At 45.3% G+C, this 24388-nt stretch overlaps 1 protein-coding gene across 3 annotated transcripts in view; it reads right to left on the bottom strand.

Moving 5' to 3' along the window:
* LOC136421586 (insulin-like peptide) overlaps positions 1 to 24388 on the bottom strand; it is a 48119-nt gene that overhangs the window by 13990 nt on the left and 9741 nt on the right. Inside the window, exon 1 of one of the 3 annotated variants that reach the window (XM_066409018.1) lies at positions 7791 to 7958. The exons of 1 other annotated variant lie outside the window; for it this stretch is intronic. In XM_066409018.1, coding sequence (XP_066265115.1) covers positions 7791 to 7838 — 48 coding nt within the window. In that variant the 5' untranslated portion in view covers positions 7839 to 7958. Of the gene's footprint in view, positions 1 to 7304; positions 7527 to 7790; positions 7959 to 24388 lie in introns of those variants that run through there. One more of the 3 variants, XM_066409017.1, reaches the window with a different exon arrangement.

Raw genomic sequence — 24388 nt, 5'->3', positions numbered from 1 at the left:
ACCTTCGAGTGCCATGTGTTGATTCCGATAAAAGCAGACAAAAACACGAACAGATTTCGGGACTCTACCGCTCTCTGCCAGACTACACTGCTTCAAGCCGCCGAAATTGGAAAGATTGGCCAAAATTAGGGTGGATCATTTGGCAGACTGTTAGGGCTTCCAGGTTGGCTGGCAAACTGTTCTCTCTATTTGGCCAATTTCTTCTATTTCATCCGCCCCAAGACGAGAGAGATATCGATAGGGACTAGATTACGCCGGGTTGTATGTCTTCAAGTCGCCACCTGTTGGGAAGACGCTGTGTTTTCTCCTTGCACCTTGGCTACTAAGACACGGTAAACAGAGATGTGAGGGCGCAGGGGCGACGGTCGCGCTGACACCCCGGATTGAAAGCTGGTCCTTTGACAATAACGCGGTGTTTAGACTAGCTTCGTAGCGCACGAAGATGTACACACACTCCGTCTGGCTTCTGTTTCACAGTCGGTCTGGCGGGCTGAGGTCCTCCACACACGTACGGAGGATCACAGGCCCATGGTTCGATTCCCACCGGGTCAGGCGTTCTCGTAATCGTTTGATACAACAATCGTCATGACGTCAATCGTCTATCCTCTTCAATGAGGAGAGAGATTCGTTTACGAAAGAGATGAAGCGGTGAACGCAAGGGCCACACATGCAGGTCTTCCTTAATCTCCAAGCAGATCTATCGGTGGCGAGGCAGTATTAAAAGGGTCAACCAGCACTTTTGGTTACTCTCCAAGCAGAGTTGGTGACCTTTATTATACATCATATGCCCCGTTTTTTGTCTGCTCTCCCCACCAACGGGGCACATGATAAAAAGGTCACTATCTTCCCCACCAACCTCTGCTTGGAGAGTAGCTTTTGGTAATGGTTGGCCCTTTTAATACTCAGCCTTGCCACCCATAGATCTGCTTGGAGAGTAGGTTTTATTTACCATTGAAGCAGGTTCATTTACCGCACGCGAGTTGAGACGAGAACAGGAGAGATGCCCCGCTGTTAGGTCCCGGCCTTGAGAGGCTCTCGGTACGACTTGTACACTGGCTCAATCCCCAGGAAAAATATTGTCCTACCCCCGTAGGAGTTTTCCCTCGGCCAGGGAGCTTGCTAACCCGCTTTTCGGGTTAGCGTGCACGCCCCCCGGGGAGTAAAGTGAGAAGGTGCCAACCCCACGCCGTTAAGTAGCTCCACCTGCGGCGTACAAGTCAGGCTTCTAAACCTTAGAAATTTTGGCAACAAGAGCTTAGAATTCCGAGAGAGTTTTCACAACAGCGACTATAAAACACGCGGCCAGTTTCTCCTGTACGTAATTAGCGAGCGTCCTTCGGTTCTCACCTTGTCCAGTCAAGACTTGCACGGTTAAGGTTATAGCACGGCTCATCCAGGGCCGCTCTCTCATAAACCTTTGATCGTGAGGAGCTTGAGAGGAGCGTCTAAGAAGGCGGAGAACACGTCGGCAGTTGGAGAAGGGTCACGTGAAGTTCAACGTCTTTACTAGTTTTCACGGCGGCACGGCGGATGGATTGGAGCCGCATCATGGCGAGAAGGACCCACCTGGCGTATCGCCCTAAATCTTGGCCGTGGACATGGGAGGGGGGGGGGGTCTCCAAGCAGATGGCTGGTGGAGGATTGTATCGTCCTAAATCAATCTCCAAGCAGATGCCGGGTGGAGGAGCGTATCGCCCTAAATCTTGGCATGGACATAGGAGGAAATATCCAAGCAGATGCTGGGTGAAAGGTCATATCGCCCTAAATCAATCTCCAAGCAGATACAGGTTGTAGGGTCGTACCGCCCTAAATCAATCTCCAAGCAGATGCCGGGTGTAGTGTCGTATCGCCTCAAATCAATCTCCAAGCAGATACCGGGTGGAGGGTCGTATCGCCCTAAATAAATTTCGAAGCAGATGCCGGGTGGAGGATTGTATCGCCCTAAATCTGGGCATGGACATGGGGGTCTCCAAGCAGATGCAGGGTGGAAGATCGTCCAATTATTTGACAAAAGATACCACTGTTCAAGTTCGACTCAAAGGTTCTATCCTACCGTTGCCTGGGTACACCTGATTTTCAGCCCTAGTCTGCTTTTCTGAACTTGACCGAGCCTATTCAGGCTAATGTGCCAAAAAGTGAGCTAAAAACACACTCACATACTTGGTGCACCAGTGTGCCAACATCTGAACATTTGCCAGCAAGAGTCGTCTTTTCTTTCTGCCAGGTCAGACTTATACATTTCTTTTCCTTAATTGAAGACAGAAAAATGAAATCTTAGAACAGCTTTGACGTAGTTGTCAGTGAGTGAGCCAGGCACTGGTAGTCGTCAGTTGTAACGAGACAAGGCCGCACGATAACTTGGACAAGCGCTCGCGGGGTGAGAGCATTCTGTCAGCTTTTATCAATCTACAAACTTTGAAAGAAAACTCAACTTTTTCATTTTAAAATATGTTGGACTGGTCTGTCTAAACGTACATTCTATTGTCAAAATAGAAACTTGAAAAAAAAAAAAAAACACCCCTAGACAAGTGCTGTGCAACTAGCCTCTACCAGGCTCCAGACGTGGCTGGAAAGAGTAGAAATCTACCCAATTGAGGAGTTTGGTCAGTCGGTAGATACAATTTGCCACGTCGTCTGGAGCTAGTCTCTACCGGGCTCCACAGCTCGCTGGTAAAATAGTAGAAAGTGGCCAAAAAGACGTATAACATGCCAGAGGAGTTGGTCGGCCAAAGAATAGGTCACAAACTGTAACTTATTTGGCGGACCAAATCCTCCGGCATGTAATCCGTCTATATGGCCAATTTCTACTATTTTTCTAGAGACCTGTGGAGCCTGGTAGAGGCTAGTCTGGAGCCTGGTAGAGGCTACTGTACACCAGGATCCTGTTAAACATGTAACAACTGACAGCGAGGCCGTGCGAGAGACTGATAGAGGCTACGGTACAAGAGGATCCTGTGAAGCACATGTAACAACTGATAGCGAGGCCATGAGAGAGCCTGGTAGAGGCTACTGTACAACAGGATCCTGTTAAGTACATGTAACAACTGACAGCGAGGCCGTGCGATAACTCGGATAAGCGCTGGGGGGAAGGAACGACACGCCGCCGACCTTGCATGTCCGGGTGTCAGCGGACTTGGCTAATCTGCCTCATGACGTCAGCCACCGGACAGAGCCGATATCGGACCCGGACATTAAAGCGCGGACGGCGGGATAACGAGCTGCTTGGATGGACCTTGCTGTCACAAGAGAAGATAACGCCTGGCGACGGCAGGCACTGGAGGGAACATGACGTCATACGGGCCCGTGTCTGTGTCTTACTAACAGTGTTCTCGCCAGCCGGAAATTTTTACCCGTCATTTCAATTTTGCTTCGGGGAAGAACATATCGAGCGCCGAAGGCGCGAGGCGTCGCGCCGGAGGCGTGACCATTCTAGGGGGGTCCGGGGGTATTCCCCCCCGGGAAATTTTGAGTTCTAGACCCTCTGAAACGCTATTTCCTGCATTTTGAGGGGCAAATTTCCTGGTAGAATAAGCTTAGTTTACTGACATCTCTTTCGGTGAAAAATTACACAAGGGTTTCAGGCTCAATTTTTTGGGGGAGGCGTGCCGGGTCATCGCGGAAATATCAAATGTTCACAACTTCACACACAAGCTACACTTCTATGTTGTATACGATCGGCAAAGAAAAGAAAATTTAGCACAACAAAATTTTATTACGTATCAGCTACGTCCTACAAAAAATGCACACAGAATAAGTCGGCAAAAATAAAACACAACTTTTCAACACTTGCTCCGTATGCGCCCTGTAATTATTGAACAAAATGAGGAATTTGACACCCTACTTTGAGAAAGAACGCAATAAAGACGTCCATTTTTTTGTCCCATGTTTTCCGCGGTTAATTTCTCCGGTAACTGCACTGAATGTCTTCAAAAGTTGTCGATTCAAGCCTTCCAACAGCCACTTCGTCGTGCGATCCTTGCGATTCCCGCCATTCCCCTAACATCTCGCAAATTCACGCTTAGCTGAAATCTCGCGAGTAGCGAGAGTCGCATGTCATTGGTCGTTTTGTCTTGACGCGACGGAGACGAGCGCTGTGATTGGTGGTTTACAATATCTGACGCCTGTTTACCATTTCTTACGCATGCGGGAAGAAATCGCATGTAAATCAGCCGCCGCGGCTTCAAACTTTAATACTGTTTACACAGATTACAGAGAGCCTGATAGCTATAGGAGTATTTCTGAATTTTAAGGCTTCTTTGATGACAATAACTGACGGTGAACCGAGAGGGACAAAACAGAAATAAACGTCAGCCTGATGCGACCGGCTGTAGTGGGAGGGCGGAGCATGACGCCGAGTTTTCGGCGGCCACCAAATATTACTATGGGCAACCACCACGGCGCTCTCTGTGTGTTGCTGGGGTTGTCGCCAGCCAAGGTATTAGAAATGATCTAGATTGCCCTCGTCACGAACTTCCGCTGATCCTCTGGAGTTTTTTTTAATTCTAAGCTCTGTCTAAACTTGGTCTAAATATCTTTACACACCGATTTTTGTCCATTAAAAATGACGGGTTGGGCAAAAATTTTGTCCGTCATGAGCGACAAAAACCCGTCAAATGACGGGAGGACGGGCGCTGGCGAGAACACTGCTTACTAATCTCTAAGGAGATTTTAGCCTGGAATCCAAACCTATAATAGCTCCCTATTATAGCTCCCGAGTCTCTCTCCGCAGAGCGACTCGGGAGCTATAATATGGAGCTATTATAGGTTTGGATTCCAGGCTAAGGAACAATGACAGGATTCTAAGGCTAAGGAGATTTACCGGTGGAAATGACAGGGGCCGTGTGGCGCAACGGCAGCGTGTTCGACTCAGAACCAAGTGGTCCTGGGTTCGAACCCTGCCGTGTCACCGATCTTGTGCCCTTGGGAAAGGCACTTTAACACGACTTTCCCAACATGCCAGAATTGTTGTTATCGTGACCGTGGGCATTGAAGGCAAAATACCAAAGTTCGATCCCGTTGGTCAGTTAGACTGCTTTTGTAATAGTGTAAATTTGTGAAAACTGAACACTTATGTACATCTGAGTAAAACAAACAAAAACAAACTGCATTTGCCCTTTGGATACTGTCATTGCCATCGGCAAATCTGGTAGGAGATTAACGTCTTCCCTGTCATCTCATATTTGCATATTGGCAAAACAAAGCCCTTGTTCTAGATTAGTCACTGATGCGTTACAATTACAAGTGAAAAATGGTTATGTCACGAGTATCCGAGTTCTAGATCTTAATCTTGCTTTTGTGCCCCTGTTGTCTTATACATTTGTAATTGAGATAAACGAGATGCTTTTTTCTCGAGGTCATCTCGTATTTGCATATTGGCAAAACAAGACCCTTGTTGGCGATTAGCCACTGATGCGTTACAATTACAAGAGGTGTAATTAATCTATGCCAGGTTGAGAAGTTTTTTTAGGACGAGCCTGTGTTAGTTTAAATCACTGTCGTACATGTGAAATACGCGAGATGAGTTTTTTCGAGGAATGAATGAAAATTGTTTTATGCACTCAGGTAAGGTGTGTTCTTGCATCCACAGCGATGCAAAACCAACAAAAACAACCACCACTTATTTGCCCCTGTAGTCTTTACTAATCTGCCTAATCTGAAAAGCTATCAATAACACTAACGAACTTATCAGATTAAGATAATTACCGGGGATTACGCTAATTAATTCTTTGAAAGGTGATAATCCACAAAGCAATCAATAATATTTTCGTCTTGGAAAAAACAAGCTAGGGGCTCCGAAAAACAAGTTGAATGACTCGTCTAAGTTGAACGTTTTCTAACTTTTAGTAAACTCGTTTGAGTAGGACAATGCTACCATCTTCGCTCTGAGGATTCACTCGTCGAAGCGTCTGTCGTCGGCCGTTTGCCCCCGAAATAAGCGCGCTTCACGACGGGGGAACGGAAGGGAAGTGGCCATATCATAAACATCTCATTCGAAACGGAGACAAGACTACAAAATATCACATCCCGTGCGGACAGGTAGATAGATACACGCCACGTGGGCACCACACCTAGCCTTAGCTATAGAAAAGAAGGCGGCCATGTCGACTGGAACAACAAAAGCGCTGGCGTAACAAAAAGATACGGTAGACGAGAGACCAGTCGAGACACACCCTGCCTAGAGAGTATTGTGCACCCTCAGTTCATACAGATAAAGTCAAGCAAAGGGTAGAGTTTTTCCCTTCTACATAGATGAAATGAAATTTGGCAAGTGCAAGTCTGGGTTCACTATTATGGCTGTTTTAGATACATCATTACATGTACATATACATGAAGAGAACACTCCAAACAAACCCGTCCGCACACCCAAGTATTCAAACCTAAAGCTGTACTAATGTCAAATTGTGCACCCTCATTCATACAGAACTGATAGCCAAGTTAAGTAAAGGGTATTTTTTTCGCTTCTTCACAGATAAAATGTGGCAGCAATGCTGAGCTATTTTAGATGGATGAAGAGAACTCACCAACCAAAACCATCCGCACGTAGAAGTGTTCAAATCTGTTAAAGCTGATACTACAAATGTCTTGACTCGTGACACAGTTAATAAAAGATAAAAAGAAACGTCGCTTGGCCCTGTCCAAGGCCGTGCTGAAAATAGCGGCTCGCGGGTCCCAGTGCGGCGGCAGTGGGGGCGCCTCGTGCCGTGCAGAACAGGAAGGTCTTATCTGGCTTCGCGGTGGAGGGAAGCCGCAAGGTGCGACCTCTCTGACAGCCCGCATCAGACGACACGGGGTCCCGGGGATCACCGTGGCAACCACTCGCATCAAGGAGGGTCGACTCAGATTTAGTCTACACGTCCGAGGCATGACCACAGGGCTGACCCCGTGCAAACCGCCACCGCGCCGCGCCGGCAATTCCCTCGGTGCAGGGAAGCGAGGTGACCCGTGGCGGGGTGTCGGCGCGCCGCCTTGCCCCGTGAAGATGCCACCAAAGATGCTGAGAGCACGAGACGGGGTCATCACGACAAGGCGGCACGCTGCTAAATTCGCTGCACATGCTGAACACTACTTTACTCAGATCCGCACCAATCTTAAACATGTGTAAAGTCTTAGACTGTAGACCAAGACTCACGATACCGACAGGGGCAACTACACAAAATATCAAGACAGAGAAAAAAGAAACTTAAGACATAAATCAGAAAGAAACCGGCACGCGACTGACGAAACACTTAACGTCCTGCCGGCGTGAGCAGAAATACCACATCCGTACATATAGAGGCGGGGGGGAAAGTCCGCGGTCTACTTACTGTATGTAAGAGTGGGTCTCTGCAGTCAGTCAGAGTCTCGGGGAGTGTGCTGGTTTGCGCCGTACAGCCGACAGAGAGCTGGCGATAGAGGCCGGGACACGCGCGCCGCCGAGTTTTATAGGGCTCGCTGACAAACAATCGTGCGAACCTTTTATACCGAGCCAACTGTCTACCACATAGCAAAGTGACAGGATGAATAGCGAGCATGCATACTAAACACATTAACCCACTCTAATTGTTCAGGCTTTATCAAGTCCCCCGTCCCTGGAATGCTACTTTGCATACCTCAGTGCCTTCGCCGCCGTAGAGACGGAAATAAGAGCTTATCATCGGCTTCGTTTGTGTGCCACAACTCCTGCCGGAATTCGCGCTTCCGAACTTTTTTTCTTCTTTGCTTTGCTTATAGAGTTGCCGTTTATATCCCGCCGACGTCATAGCGCCGAGGAGTGAGGTTCTCACATGTACGTAACGGTCAGGTCAGCTTACCTTGGGGAAGAGTGTCGGAGTGGTAACCAGGGCGTTGGCTGTCAGCATCCTTTAGTAGGCGTTAGAAGTAAGTTATAATTACGAGTCAATTTTAGAACGGACATCAAACAGCGATAAATTATGTAGGTTGTTTTCGACAGGGAAAATTTGAGCAGCTGACGAGGATGTAGTCGAAGGGAGGACTTTGCTCCGAGACGATCACGTGAAGGCGCCGTGATAGCCGCCCTCTGATTGGTCGACCACCTGTCCAAAGGTCTCCCCCAGTTAGAAATTTGGGCACACTCCAAGTTCGTTTACTAAATTCGTTAGCCTCTTCAAGAGAGTGCCACGCAAGGGTCAGCTCTGGAGAGTCTCCGACCCTTCTGGTTGCGTAACACACTTGAAGACATAGTCGGAGACGTCACGAAGGAGCGCGGAATTTGACTTATGGGCAAGGTCATTGGGGTCAAGAAGTAACGACAGAACAATACAGATTAACAAGAAGTTCAAGTGCACGAAAATACAAACGCTGAATCTCAACATTCAGAGCAATGTTTAATGACCCATTGGTCCATAAAGATACCAGGCAGTTATAAACCATTGATAAAACGCGAAATTATAATCATAATGAACGACTTCCCAGGTTGAATGAGCCCCCAACTGAAGGACTTTAACCGACAACCCCCACCACCCCCCCCAACCCGCCCCAACCCCACCGCCCCAACCCCCTCACACTCCCTCCCCCCCTCACCCCCTCCCCCCTCATACCCCTATTCCACTATGACGGTGACCTCGCTGCCACGTAAATTCGACAGAACGCTGAACGAATTTCACAGATAGAAAAACGAATCGTTTTACGCTTAGTGTGCTTTCTTTCTTTTCAGTCAAACGCCAAATGTTTAATTTTAAGAAAAGTTGCTGAGTACCATATACACACATTGTGTTTTTCAATATACATGGCCTCGATAACATAACCTGTGATAAGGGAAGTAGAAAATATGCTGACTCTGTTTTGATAAAAGCTTAAAACTTTACATACGTAATGCAAACAACCGCTTTTCACTTTCCTGTATAATATTTGTTAAGAGAATTCCTTACTTTGCAAACAAGAAAATGTGCGAAGTCATAGAGCCAATTTACTTCTAAACGATATCGATATCTAGAATACCTCACATATGTTCACAACTACTTTATTAAGTTCTTTTAAGTCAAAGAAGAGTGACGAGGATGCCTTAGACCAAGAAAGGTCTTAGAATGGAGTGCGTGGTATAATATGTGTGAAAATGTCGATGGGGGTTCGCTCCAAGATTACGTTGTGGGAAGGGAATAAAATAAGCTCTTTTTAAAACACTTTTCTTGTCTCAGTTCTCTCTACTGTTTCAATGGGCTTCTTTACTCAAAGCACGACTAACTTTGTATTTTCAACCCTAGTCAACGTAACCGGTACATCCTATACCCAAAGTAACTTTATATACAGGGAACACGCTTGGGTAAAGACGAAGTATTTGCTGACTGTAGTTTGTTTCTTCCCAGCATTCTCCGCCAAAGTTACGAGTACACTGAGAGAAAGTGTCCCCTAAGTTTAAACGTTTGACAGCACAAACAAATTCTCCTTTCCTTCGGCGGAATAGCGGGAATTCCTGCCGCCACAGGTCTTCCCAACAGACATCGCCCAACACCTGTCAGATGTCATTTAGCGGTGCAGAACATTCTCTAGAACAGCTCTGTTTCTAGTGCCCTACAGGTAGTTTTAATCCTTTGGTTCATGCTTTAGTCGTAAGATATTTAGAAGGGCTATGCCTATATTCCTGCCGCCAGAATTCTTCAGGTCCAGAAATCGCCCAACACCTGTAAGATGACATTTAGCAGTGCAGTATATTCTCTAGAACAGCTCTGTTTTTAGTGCCCTACAGGTAGTTTTAATCCTTTGGTTCATGCTTTAGTCGTAAGATATTTAGAGAGGCTATGCCTATGTTTAATGCCGCCCCAGTTCGTCAGGTCCTTCCCAACAGACATCGCCCAACACCTGTCAGATGCCATTTAGCGGAAGAGTCACCAGAACAACTCTGTCTCTAGTACCCTACAGGTCATTTCAATCCTTTGGTTCACGCTTTAGTCGTAAGATATTTAGAAAGGCTATGCATATATTCCTGCCGCCACAGTTCTTCAGGTCTTCCCAACAGACATCGCCCAACACCTGTCAGATGCCATTTAGCGGTGCAGAAAAGTCTCTAGAACAACTCTGTCTCTATTGCCTACAGGTATTTTTAATCCTTTGGTTCATGCTTTAGTCGTAAGATATTTAGAAAGCCTATGCCTATATTCCTGCCGCCAGAGTTCTCCAGGTCTTCCCAACAGACATCGCCTATATATAGCTAGCACCTGTCAGATGCCATTCAGTGGCGCGGAAAGGTCTCCAGAACAACTCTAATGTCCTACAGGGCATTTTCGTTCTCTCCAAGCAGAGGTGGGGTTCCGGCTGGTTTTTGACGTGTTTTAGGCGTTTTCGACGGGCTTTCTACTTTGTCGTTGTTTTTGTCACTTCAAATCCCACCGACAAAAAAATTACAGAGTAGAAAGCCCGACAAAAACGCCTAAAAACACGTCACAAACCAACCGGAACCCCTCCTCTGCTTGGAGAGTACATGTTCGTCCTTCGGTTCATGCATTCTTCGCAAGATGTATAGAAAGGCTATGCCTATGTGGCATCAAATGGCCGACTGGCTAGGCTATCAGACTCGAGCTATCACTGACTCCATTCCTGGGATCCCAGGCTAGACGTTGTGTCATCGGGAATAGGATTTAACGTGACTTTCCTTTTAATACTCCACCCAGGTGTAAAGTGTATCAACTAGCGTCTCTCCTGTTGTTTTATATTGTTTCATTGTCTCACTGTTCTTTTATTCATTGTTGTTGTTGTTGCTGTTGTTGTAAGTGTGTATTTTGTTGCTAAGGACAAATGTGGTCCAAGAGCAAAGAATAAAGAAGAAGATACCAATGGGTACCTGACTACGGGTGGGGAGGTACAAAGCGGTGGAAGGAGAGGGATGGGTTCCACCTTCCAATACCATGCCCTAGACACTGGATTAAAAACCTGATGGCTCTACGGCATCAAAAGGCTAGGCGACTACAGTACCTTTCCATGTTTTTACTAATCCGACCGTTTTCGCCACAAGGCAGATGAATATTGTACGATATGTCCATGATTGTCAAAGGAATGTCTTCAATATGCCGTCCCCAACTATTCCAGTCAGTCGCACGGCGAATGAACCATCGGCCGTCACACCACTTCACCATGACAACAGAACTCCCTTTAGATCTGCCGAAGAATGCTAAAAACTTTCCTTCTTTGGCAACTTTCCCGTTTTAAACCAATTGACTTATCTGCGGACCAGAAGTCCCGGGGGCCTCTGCTGGGTTCAAAGTGTCAAGTGTCTTTTATCTCCGGATACAATTAGTTAAACAAACACTGCAGACACGTGGTGCACCGCAAGGCGCCGACCCACACGCGCATGCGCGGGGCTGTCATCGCTATTTTTGGCTTATTTGAAAAGAGAGAGAGGAAAAATGCCAGTCTGGGAAAGTTCCGTTTCATATGTCACCACACCTGTGTGTGATGACGTATTTGTGACGTGAGAAAGGTGACCTAAATTTGACGTGAATATCAGGGGTGTGGTCTGGCTAAGATAGTCGGAGCGGATATCATTCAGAGCATCACTAAATCTTACACTCATGCACTAGCATTATCGCTCGGCCTTATATATACTCGTTATACAGCAGAGTTACAAATTATGGCCATTCTAAGCGAAGCAGCCTTAGATGTGTAAGGTAAAAAATTCAGCTTTTTCTTATGAAAAAAAAATGTAGTAGTGAGTTCCTTGTCGACTGTTCCTTTCTGTCACCGCCTTGCTAATTGTCATACGGCAGAAATCGCACGATTAATGTCATCGCACCTTTAGGCATCTGGCTATGAAGAGAGTGTCGTATCTTGGTCGTACAAGACTATTCTAACGCCCAGGGCCATCTTGAGTGCTCGTGGGTGCAGTACGGATCTCACAATATATTGTCGGGAGCTAGGACTAGCAGGAGTGGCCGAGATTTTGAAACGTCAGAAATCGCGGACAGTTCTTGCCCCCGACTGGCCTCTGCTTGCAGAATACTCCTAACAAGGATGGGGACCAATGTCCAAGTAGCTCTTGCCAATACTCGTGCCTGTCAACATCGTCTGTGACAAGTTGACGCTACAAGTCTCAATATGACAATACGTTCCTGTCGCTGTTTAGAGACAAGTTTCCTTACACAATCCTCCCCATTTCTTGGAACTTTCTTAAGACTATTTGTTCTCAAGTTGGTTTACATAATACCTGTAACATAGATCCTATCTGCTAAAGAAATAGACAGACTTGTTTTAACTCAGCGTGCTACATCTGGTAAAGTATTGCACCTATCGCATGTTGGTTCTACATGGGTGTGTCAGGTACCTGAAAAATTAATTTTGTAGACTTCTTACAACGAGGAAACGTTATTAACACTTACCAGCCCACACAGACTAGTCATGGCAACTGTGATAATGTTTGTAACCATTACTCCTCAAGCGAGGCAACGCCTAACACTGCGACTAGACATTACACCTATGAGAGGGGCGTCCACGCGTGACGTCGAGGGTAACCCATGCCACTTGTCACCATGTTTGTCCGCCTTTCTTCTTTCACACAGCTTCAATAGAACCACTTGATAAACCAACACCGTTCGTACGTCAGTCCGGCAGCAATATGACACGTGTCGGCTTCCCTTTTTATCCACACCTTGCGCTATAAAAAGCGCGGAATGTGGCGTGATCTGTACCGAAAAACAGGTTAATAGAGACGGATTGACAGACAAAAATGAAGGGTAAACCGACGCCGTCAATCCCCTTTCAAGGTTCCAATATCGTCTGATATTACGGCGGACATTCTTGTCATTCTTGTCAGCTCACCTGGATCTAAAAAAAGCTCGGAATGTGGCGTTTCACCTGGAGACAGACGGAGTGATGGAGACGGATCGACAAAAGAAGAGAAGACCAGACGATGATGATTAGAGCGACGCTGCGGTTGTAAAGGACGGACCTCGTCACAAACAATCGACTTATCGTGGGAGCTGAGTTTTACTGACAGGCATTGTACCGCCTGTTTGTGTTGGTTTGTGAGTCTAGATAAGATATGGCGGCTTAATGTGAGTGTTTACAACAACAAGTCGCCCAAACCGCAGGCCCGGTCGCCCTATAAGGTGTTACCGAACCTTTGAGCATCGGACTTTGGACCGCAACGTTTACAATGTACTAGCCAGTATACAGTAAGCAATACAGGTCAAACGCATACAACGTATACTCATTTGGCTTTTATAGTCTGGAAGCATTCAAAACCATGACTCAAGTTTAGAACATTTTCAGACGATGTGACGAAACGAACTATTAACTGTACGTCTAAATCAGCTATCTTGTACCGGCCACGTGAACTTGCCAAGCGGATTCTATATGTAGCATGATGTAAACTTTTTCAATTGTTCCCACCCCCAGTCAATATACATGTACAAACGCAAGTCATTCTAAAGCGGAAACGTTCATTGTTCTTGGACAATAAAACGGAAAACTACTTCAGAAGTGTACAGTAAGCTCTGTGGAGAACCACGTCAGCGCTGTTGATCCAGGTCTGCTATTTTTACTGCACTGACGCCTTTGACTATTGGACCGGCCGACTAACCGACCGAGCAAACCAAGAGACAAAGAACGCCGGTTTCCCATTGTAACGCCTGTCGTTGGACACATCCAGCTACCCGACAGCACGTGTGCCAATGTCATACACACGTGTTAAAGCTACAGCGGCTATACTCAGCTGGTGAAAGTGCAATCCTAATACTACCTACCTATCTATAGCCTGGGTGCCATCCTATTTCTACCGGGGCTGAGGGAAGCGAGTGTAGGAGCCCCAGTAGAAATAGGATGGCACCCAGGCTAACCTATCTAGTCTCTAGACACTGACTGTTCGTTTTCGATGGGTTGGGGGGAGGGGGCAAGATATACATGTATATGAAGAGCCCTATACACACGTACTTTCGTAAACTTACCAAGACAGACTTATGTCTCTGTCATGTAGTGAAACTACATTGAAGACAGAGTATTTGCTGAAAGTCAAACAGGATGCTACGCCGTCATTGTTCAAACAAAAGATACCGGTGTTAAAAGACAATGCCGATCATCCCTTGAACATTTCTATTATTGGGTTAGAGGCATGATTTGCATTGCGCGGAAAACTAAGGACAAGAAATGACAATAAGTCACCAAGCAATGCTAAATAAGAAAGATCTGCTTATGAATAAATCTGTGATATTGTGGCTTTTAAACGACACGTTTCTGCATCTGTAATAATTGCCACCCCCCTAAGGGTTCTTTACCCAAGGGAATAGACATCCAGGTAGGTAAATTCTCTATCTGAGAAGACAGTCGACTGATTGAAACGAAGGACATCCAAAGTCAAATTCGTCCTTCCTTTCTTCTTATCAAGGTTCTGTTGACAGAACACGGGATGTGCAAGCCACATGAAGGCTCCGTCAGGGACGGCAACAATGATAAAGTACACATGACCTATATTCCCAATGGAGCTCTTCAGGAATCAATCGTGTATAGATGGTTTTATTTTGACACCTGCCAGTAAAGGTAACGATAACATGGTTTACCGCTGTAGGGCAAAGGCAGCTGCAGGATATAGAGTTTGTGTTCAGCAATTTTGCTGTGTCATTTTATTACCTTCGCTAAGAAGGTTATGTTTTCGTCAGCGTTCGTGTGTGTGTGTACGTGTGTGTGTGTGTGTGTGTGTGTGTGCGTGTGTGTGTGTGTGTGTGCGTGCGTGTGTGTGTGTCTGTGTGTGTGTGTGCGTGTGTCTGTGCGTGTGTGTGTGTGTTTGTGTGCATGTGTGTGTGTATGCGTGCGTGTGTGTGTGTGTGTGTGCGTGCGTGCGTGCGTGCGTGTGTGTGTGTGCGTGCGTGTGTGTGTGTGTGTGTGTGTGTGTGTGCGCGTGCGTGTGTGTGTGTGTCTGTTTGTGTGTGTGTGCGTGTAAACACGACAACTCGAGAATGGTCCAATAGTGAATAGTTAAGTTGTGAAGACACTTTGGCATACTAAAACATGGTGAAGAAGAGCACACTACAGCCTTTAATACCTAGCGTTGCATCCCCGTGTCATCTCTAAAGATACCAGTAAGCCCACGACTGTCATCTGCAGACAGAACAAACCGTGGACACACGCAATGTAGTAGGTGTTTTCATTCAAGCGATAACACAGCCCCTCGGTGAGTCATTTGGAGCCCGTCATGATAACGCCGACCATGAGGTCGGCCTGCAGCTGGGAAGAAAGGACGGCCACTGACAAAAGACTCTTATCTATACACCTGTGGAGAGTTAGGAATAGACGTTTCAACCTTAAGGCCGTTAGTTTAAGTCGTGGGGTTGGATCAGGTCTATACATTCAGCAGAAACCGCCACGAAACGATACGAGGATTTTTACAGCTGGGCAGGTTGTTAGAAGGGCGTGGGCTAATATCAAAAAGGTTCTAAAATTAACAAAGATGAAAGATAAGTATGTTTAGGTCGTCAGTTATACTTCAAAACGACTTTATGTGAAATCATGTGTGTTATCAAACACCAGGAGAACGAAGTGGGGGAGTAAGATAGAGGATACCTCCACCCTGATCAATAGATCATTAAACATGCGCAAGATGAATGATAAAGATATTTCAGGCATCACGAGGCACATATTTGACAATTACTCCATGTGATATATGTGACATCAGGTGTGTTATCAAACTACACAAGAACAAAGTGGGGGAGTTAGATAGAGGATACCCCACCAAGATCAATAGGTTATTAGACGTGCGTTTACTAATTTCAAAACGTTCCTAACTTTACAAAGATGAATGTTAAAGATATTTGAGGTCGTCAGCCATATTTCACAACTCCTCCACTCACTTGATTTATGTAAAATCAGGTGTGCTATCAAATTACAGTAAAACGAAGTGGGGGAGTTAGATAGAGGACACCCCACCCCGATCAACTGGGCCGAAAATCAAGGTCACTTTTCCATCGTACAAAGGAACAGAAGGCTATATATAGCTAAGGCCAAGAAAAATTGGTCCATATCAACAAAAGAGTTAGAGGGCATGTTGGCATAATGATAGTCTGATGTTTTTGTGTTCGGAGGCGTTGTTCTAGTTACCAGGTACACTTGGAACGCTAATACACTAGGTACACCAGGTACCACCCCAATCTACTCTCCAAGCAGAGGAGGGGTTTCGGCTGGTTTCTGACTTGTTTTTAGGATGACAAAGTAGAAAGCCGATAAAAAAAAGATGACAAAGTAGAAAGCCCGACAAAAACGCCTAAAACACGTCAAAAACCAGCCGAAATCCCTCCTCTGCTTGGAGAGTACCCCAATCTACATGGCCGAAAAACTAAGTTGACGAAAGTTGCACCTCGTGCCGTTTGCTAACCTCCATATGAGACCTCCAGCGCCCGACTGGACGTTTAACACGATTTCTCCTGGGAAAGAATTTGTGGTCAACCAAAATCAGGGCAACTCTGCAAAATCGTGTTTGCTCACTTGACAACCTAATTGATAAACAAACGTGTACAGAGACAACACTATTGTCCCCCATGCCAATAAACAGGCGTCGTGATGGTGGCTTGTCCTTAGTCATTTGGAGGGTACAACCATAGGGACGGTTGATTAAAACGTCGTTGGCTTAAGTAGGTCAAGGTAAAGGTAAATATAGTCCCATTGCCTTTTTTAAGGCTGTAGGGGCAGTGGGTTGTTACCCACTGTGTCTAGGACACCCATCCCTAGATGCAGGCTTGCATTACCTTTTGCGTCCCCAGCCGAACCACTTTTACACAGGGTTGGGGCAAGGAATTTCTAAAACTTGTAAAGTGCCTTTCCCAATGACACAACGTCCTGCCGAGGTGGTCCCGTGGCCTTTTTGGGACCGTAGGGACAGTGGGTTGTTATCCACTAGTGTCCAGGGTATCCCTCTGCCACCTCCCCAAACGAAGTCAGGTACCCGCTTTTACATCTGGGTGGAGTGGGGAAAGTGTTGTAAAGTGCCTTTCCCAATGACACAACGTCCTGCCGAGGAAGCCAGGAATCGAACCCGAGACCTCTCGATCTTATGCCCACTATCCTAGCCACTCAGCTATTCGACGCCACGTTGGCTTGATGTGTCTCAACAGCTCTTGATGTCTTTTAGAGGTTCATCATCGTCTCTTCTTGATCTTCGTCCCTTGTACTTGAGACTACAATCCGGAGGTAATGGTCCTTATCAAGGACAAGGGAAGAATAGAAAGAAAGGGACTTAATGAAAATGACGTCACTGTGGTTAAAACGTCCTGTGCGTAATGCTTCTCAACAGCTCTTGCAGTCTTTCGATGGTTTTTCAAATTCATATAAATTGAGAATCAGGTCACTGACATTGCGTAAAAGCCGTCTGATCTACGAATAGCAGGATATTGCTTTTGGAGAGCTATTCGGTCGTCTCGATAGACGCAATGACAGCTATTTCACAAGACAAGAGATCTAACAGTTAAGTAGAATCGACCAACCGACAATAGCGATCTGAGTTCATTACAGGACAGTTTTGCAACTGGAAGTTGGCAAAGTATGCTACCAGGTACAGTGAGGTCGTCAATTTCTGTTTTTACAGATATAAGACTATGCTTTACTCGATAATGCCTCCTCAGCGTTGGGTCGAGTGGTCTGCGTCAAGGATTCTATACCTTGAGCAAACTGACGATATTCTGCCAACTGCAAAACGAGCACCGTGAAGTAGGTAGCACTTTGATAACCGCAAGCTCGATGACCGTTCAGAAGCCCAGCCATGGGAAGGAACATTTCTAACTTTTCACGTTGTACAGACAAATGCCATTATGAACGACAAGTTGGGCAAACAATTCTCAGCACATGTGGACCAAGGGGACAATAGCTGTGTGCGCAGGTCGGACCGCTGGCGTGACAGGCACAAATAGTACCATGTGGTTCTTACCTGAGCCAACACACCTTTCTCTGGAGTGGTATTTGTTCAGGTGAAGAGGGCAGGGTTTGATTGACAGGTGGGTAAAGCGGGACAGGTGTTCCCGGAGACAGTTGTGTCAGGATCTGACACGCAATACACTCCTGTCAATCAACTAAGACCACCCCGCTAAAGAGAGATGACGCGCGGATTAAAATCTGAGGGGCCACTCAGCCTTAACAGAGTTGTTGTTTTCCGTTACCATGGCAATGAAGAATCTACAGAGTGACCGACAAAGCTACGTTATCTCTTCGACAACCTCTTGTCTTGCTATTGGCAAGATGTTGTTCAACGTGTACATTATAATCTAACATTAAGTGAATAGACCTGGCAGGTGCAAGAATGCAATATGGGGACCAGCAGCTTCGGAGCAAGTTGTAAAAGCCCTTCACAGATTCATAAATCCTTATTCATCTAATAAGAAACAGGCATGGAATGCTATCTTCCATTCTAAAACCTCAAGGAACATGACAAGAGACACATTTTGAATGTAGTAATGAAATCGTTCAACCTCGCTGAAGCTAGCGACCGTTTACTTTTGCAAGATGGAAATAACAATTGAAGTCTTGACTTGATAATACAGAACTGCCTTCTGGAGCCTTGGATACAAGAGAGAATCTTTGGTCTATTTTTGAAATCTCCTGCCATTAAAGCAAACATCAGTAAAGCTAATAGCAATGTCACTTAGGAAGTACACGCCTCTCGACTAACGTGACACGTGAGGTTTTAGAGTCGTGAATGTCAACGGAACTTGCGCGGTCTCGTTCAAGGCAATAATTTATTGATAGTCCTTAAAAGCACTACAGTTAAAACATGCAGCTGCAGCTATGAGACGTGCTAGTATTTGATGGTCCAAAGTTCTCTTCCCATGAGGAGTGGCCAGTAGTGAAATGATTGATGAGTAGAACTGGAATTTTCATATTTGCTCCTTTAAAAGAAACGACTCTTAATTTCTTTTATCAAAGAAACTTAATTCGGAATGTAAATGTCAAATCACGGAAATGTCGTCGAGTCTCCAATAGATACACCTCTAAACAGCTTTCCAAACGGTTCATAGAATAACTAATGATGTTTGACCACTAACGTATCCTCGCCTTCTGCAAATAACGCTGAGGTAGTAACGAAGGACCTGGTCCATAACAACGTTTGTGGGGGCGGACAGAATAGTTCTCACGATAATGTAGTGTTTGATGAAGTAAATGTAAAGGAAATGTTGCCTCCTTAATCATGCAATAAAGCGACACAGTTGTCGGTGCTTTGGTGGGCATAGATGTTGCCTAGCAGACTCCAAACATCAGCTGGTGATATCTGTCCCAGCTAGGGTGTCAGCCGACATGCAAACAGTGCCTAAGTCTGGTGCATTAACGAATTGGAGTTCCATGTGCCATGGGGACAAGATGGCTAAGCGATGACAAAGAAAACTAAGATCGGCGGTAAGGCACTTGAGAGGAGTGCTTGCATCTTTAAGTATTCTACTTATCATGAAGAAGATGGTAATATCAAAACTCGATATAAAGCCCAATTCCTCTTGATGATCAGTTTAACAGATTATTGTCTGGAAAGACAAGGCAGCTTCTGAGTACCACAGTCAAACATTTATGCGGAAAAAGGACCTAATCCGAACATATGATGCCTTATGGCCGAAACCAAGACACCGTAGTTCTGCCCAGCTTATTCTAGTGACGCCGAAAACGAGTGAAAGGTGTCAGTCAAAACGTCCGGAAGTAAATCTCAGAATTTTATCCAGTTGTAGGTTTTGAATTGTCTTTATACAAGACACCCTACATGTAAATACAAGCAAGGCAAACTATTCCAGTGATCGTGGCGCGAGAACGCTTTGAATATACTCCATGCTACTCTACAGCATACAGGTGCAGAGTACGAAACACTTGGCCACTGTTGCCGTCTCGTATCAGCTACTGCCTGACAGTCTGAGAGTTTTTCAACAAAAGTTGTTATCGAGACTAAGGCGCAGCTTACACCTGCTTAGGAACAGTTCTATCCAGGTGCAAATGGCTGGAGTTGTCGAAAACAGGTCTGTGACAACCCCTTAATGTGTTGGGCAGCAGTTTTGCAGTAGTAGTCCACAGAGCAAAGGCCATCGGTCCCAATTATTTTTTAACGTATTGAAGCTTGTTTGCAGCCAAGGCGGTCCTTCGGTGTTCTGATCAGTATGAGGTCCACATAGACAGTACCGTCAATGGGTTTTCATCACGTGTTTCGAGGACGAGAACCGACGAGAGTTGGCGCGATTTCGTGCTCAGATGCCCATCATTGGTCGAGTGGTTCACGATAAAAGATCGTCCGTCTGAACGTCATCATCATCTGGTCGTGAAAGTGTCACGGATGTTATTATATATGTACAAATACCATTATTCTTCAGGTACTAGCCTGAGTGCCTGTGCCCTTGTTTTTACTATTATCTTACGGATATCTATAGATATCATTATTCTTCAGGTACTATAGCCTAAGTGCCCTGTGCCCTTGTTTTATCACTGAAGGTCTAAGTGGCCTGTGCCCTTGTTTTTACTATTATCTTATGGATATCTACAAATGCCATTATTCTACGGGTGTCAGCCTTAGTGATCGGTCTTCTTGTTTGTATCATTAGTTTGTCAATAGGCACAAATGCCATTATTCTGCAGGTACTAGCTAAATGGCCTTTCCCCTTGTTGTTACTACCATTTTGTGGATGTGTACAGATAACATTATTCTGCAGGTGTCAGCCTACAAAAATGTAAGTGCCCTGTGCCCTTGTTTTTATTATAAGTTTGTCCATAGGTGCAAATGCCATTATTCTACAGGTACTAGCCTAAAAGCCCTGTGCCCTTGTTTTTACCATTATCTTTCGTATATCTACACTGAATGCCATTATTCTCCAGGTACTAGCCTATGTGCCCTGTGCCCTTGTTTTTACCGTTATCTTATTGTCGCCACGTTATCAGCTGTGGCACCTGGCTTATCGGGCCTGAGGTCACTCCGCTCCGGCACACCTGACCTTTGGACAGGTGAGAGGCAAATTTCGCACGTAGGCCACCGAAAATGCTAAACAACACGGGAAGGAGTCGTTCAAAGTCTGTTCCAAAGCAATTAACCAGCCGGTCACACAGGCGTACAACAGTCGCAGAGGATATTTTAGGGCCAGTTTAGAATCATGTGTTGTACGATATTCAACTGGCTGAGGAAGTGGTTGTAGATAGATGTCTTTTCAGATCAAGACACCCTCGACAGCACAGCAACAGTATGGCCAGGCTCTGAAGGATATCCATACACTTTGACTGGAAGCTGCAGTTTGGAAGAAAGATGCTAGGGGCCAAACGTTCTACACAACTGCAAAACCTGCATATGCGAATGGTGATTTCCTACAAATGAAAAAGGTCCTTTAAATACAACTTGTTTTGTTTCAGTATTCTGTTCATAAACATAAAACAACAAAGAAAAAGGTGCAGTTGAAAAGAAGGCTTACATACAGCAAAATATCAAGACAATCAACATTTTCTTTAAAAACAACAACGGAAGTTTTTAATGCGAGCTACGAGTAAACCTGACATTTCATTCACAGCTATTTTGTATGCTATGGACTAACCTCGACAAAAGTAGTGAAACTCTATTCATAACATTGAACCTAGTCTGTTTACAACCCAATAATAAACAAACAAACAAACAACAAAAAAGAAAGCCCCACTGACGTACAATTATAAATTTATTATTAGACCAACATCTACTCTACCTTGACACAACGAGTCTTAAGGAACGAACAGAAGTTATAGGTCAATGACAAGACGAGTTCGGAGAACCTACCACGTGTTATCCCACGCCATGACCACCCGAGTTACACTTCTCAGACCATCTCAGTCACGTTGCCTCCAACGTGCTACTTTTGGCCGCTTTAGTCGCGGGAGTTCTTACATCTCCAAGTACTGACTGCTGGCATGTCAAATAACGGCACCAGAATAGCTCCGAGCACGACACACGTACTTCAGATGTGGTGTTCAACATCTAAGCTGTCAACATTCAAGTGGCTTGAAGAATTCGGCTAAGTGGCGGGGACGTCTTGGACTTTGGCCTTGTGTCCGATAACCCCTATAAGGTGTAAGCAACTGGTTTGTGGTGGTAAACATATTTTTGTTTGTGAGAGAAAGTGTTGTCACTAGAGAAATATTTCAATCAGTTTTTGGGACCTTGTGCAAATATTTTGCATTTTTCTCACAATAATGACATTCCTAAGTGTGTTCTATGGTGCCGTGTCGCAGTAGGTGTTCCAAGATAGGATAATACGTGCATCATGCAGTACCAGGGCAATTATTGGTAGAGATAACTTTACTAGATATAGCAGTGATCAGATTTCAAAAGTTTAAACATTTTCCATAACCACGTCTGTAAACCTGGCTCGATGTTTCGTCAAATGAAGTCAGAACACTAAGAGATGAGACTACATGGGAAATGCGACTTCTTTCCAAGCTAAGTTTAGCTTGGCGATATAAACAAAACAGGACAACATAGAAAGCCCGACAAAAACGCCTTAAATCACGGCAAAAACCAGCCGGAGCCGAACCTCCTCTTGAAGAGTGAAATGCGACCCACAAAATGACTAAACCTACAAACTGTGGTTATGCTAAAAGAACCTTCCTTCCTTCCTTCCTTGAAATGAGAAAATGAAATGAATAAAACGCCAATCCTATCGACGCACCAATCCACTTCTCTCCAAGCAGAGGTTTCGATGGGTGCCTAGTAGTGGCCGCAATTTGTAACGCTATGGAGGCAGGGCAACGTTAAAAATTGTCACCACTTCTAGCTCCCGATCGAAACCTCTGCTTGGAGAATACCAATCAACCATGATCAGGAATCTTGACTTTCTACACAGGCATCTTACTGAAAGCTACCATCTCATACCCATAGATGGCACCATGTACTTTACACGGGCAGACCGCCAGGCATACACTGTACGTGTCGAGGCGCTAGGCCGCATGTGGAGAAGGTTAACTCTAATATCACACTTGACTGAAAGAAACTCCAGTCGCATGTCCAAAAATAGCATGTCGACCCCCTGCGTCGCCGACAAATACACGCGCGGTTGTTCTAAAGCAGGCCTGAAGGTCACAGGCATCCCCGAAGGTCAAAGGCATCCCCGAAGGTAGACCCGACAGAAAACAGTTCTGTTGTCTGCAGCCGAGCTGAAACAGTAGTGAGACACATCATGGGAAACTGGGTTCTAAAAATAGAACCCACATATTGTGAAGGTCAAGTTCGGTCATAAGGACTGACAGATTCCTGGCCACGGGTGATGTCTCAACTATCGGGTTGGTCTCTCTTTAAATTAAGTGAGACAGAACAGGTCTATCTTTCATTGTGGAGTCTCTACCTTTGCGCCAGAAATCTTTCCATCTATGCTATTGACTTGACGGTGCTTTCTCTATTATCTATCTCTTTCAAAGTTTATTTTCTCTCTGGTTGTATCTTTGATTAGAACATATCTCACGCCGGTAAGTTGATTTAACGTTATCTCTCTTTCTTTGTTCCTCTCTAACTCTCTCTCTCTCTCTCTCTCTCTCTTTCTCGCGCGCGCTCCAAGTCTATCATCTTCCCTTATGTCTCTTTGTATCCTTCACTAGAACATTCATCTCATGCCTGTAAAACTGTAGCAAACTAGTAGTCAGTGTTTTTGCTCTAATGTCATTTTATTGAAATATCTTTTGGCTCAAGCGCATGACTAGACTGAAAGATCACTTCGACCGTAGTCCCCGACCCTCAAGCTAGATGAGGATGGGAGAAGGTGAAGATGAAATCGCATGTGTTGTACATGTGGCATTCTGTAAAGAAACCGTTAGATCACGCTACACCGAATTGATATTATAGTTAACCTTGACCAAAGCATCGGTTTTCGCTTGTATCGCGAAAAATAGCATACACATATTGGTCGACAGATAATGGTAATGATCAACGATACATGAATGAGCTTACATCGTGCTGAAACTTTGTGCAGTTGAGAAATCATAGCAATGCTACTAGTATGATCCTGTCCACAGTGCAAATTTTTCAACAGTTGACAGGACCATCCTGCCAATAGCCACTTCCATATAAAATACGCCGCAAAACGGCAAACAATCGTAAATGCAATGGAGCTGTCGAAAATAGGCACAGATGTCGTGAAAGGATGCATTGCTAAGCCCTCTACACTATCTCACAGATTCTCCGTGTTAAGACGGATTGTTTGGATAGAATGTGTATGTCCTTATCCACCCCGCAAGGTCAAGGTCAAGCAAGGTCAAGATGACCGCATCATGACCAGATCCTCATGTTTATCTCTTCCTTTGACCTTGACGGCCCTTCCCACAAGGGCAGCTCCAGGAATCCCAAAGAGCCCGGATGTAATTTGTTAGAATTCACCCTATTGACTTCTCTTGACCACAAAGTGTGACTACAGCATTTCGAGCTGGCCTTGCGAGTTTTATGGTAGAATCTTCAAACGTTAGGTCCAACACAACCTATACACAACCGCTGCTAACTTTTTTTATAGTTTTTTTTGTT

Source organism: Branchiostoma lanceolatum, chromosome 16 (assembly GCF_035083965.1).
Source record: "Branchiostoma lanceolatum isolate klBraLanc5 chromosome 16, klBraLanc5.hap2, whole genome shotgun sequence".
NCBI classification, from domain to species: Eukaryota; Metazoa; Chordata; class Leptocardii; order Amphioxiformes; family Branchiostomatidae; genus Branchiostoma; species Branchiostoma lanceolatum.
The sequence above is the reverse complement of the archived record's forward strand: the minus strand, read 5'-3'. Positions and strand labels throughout refer to the sequence as shown.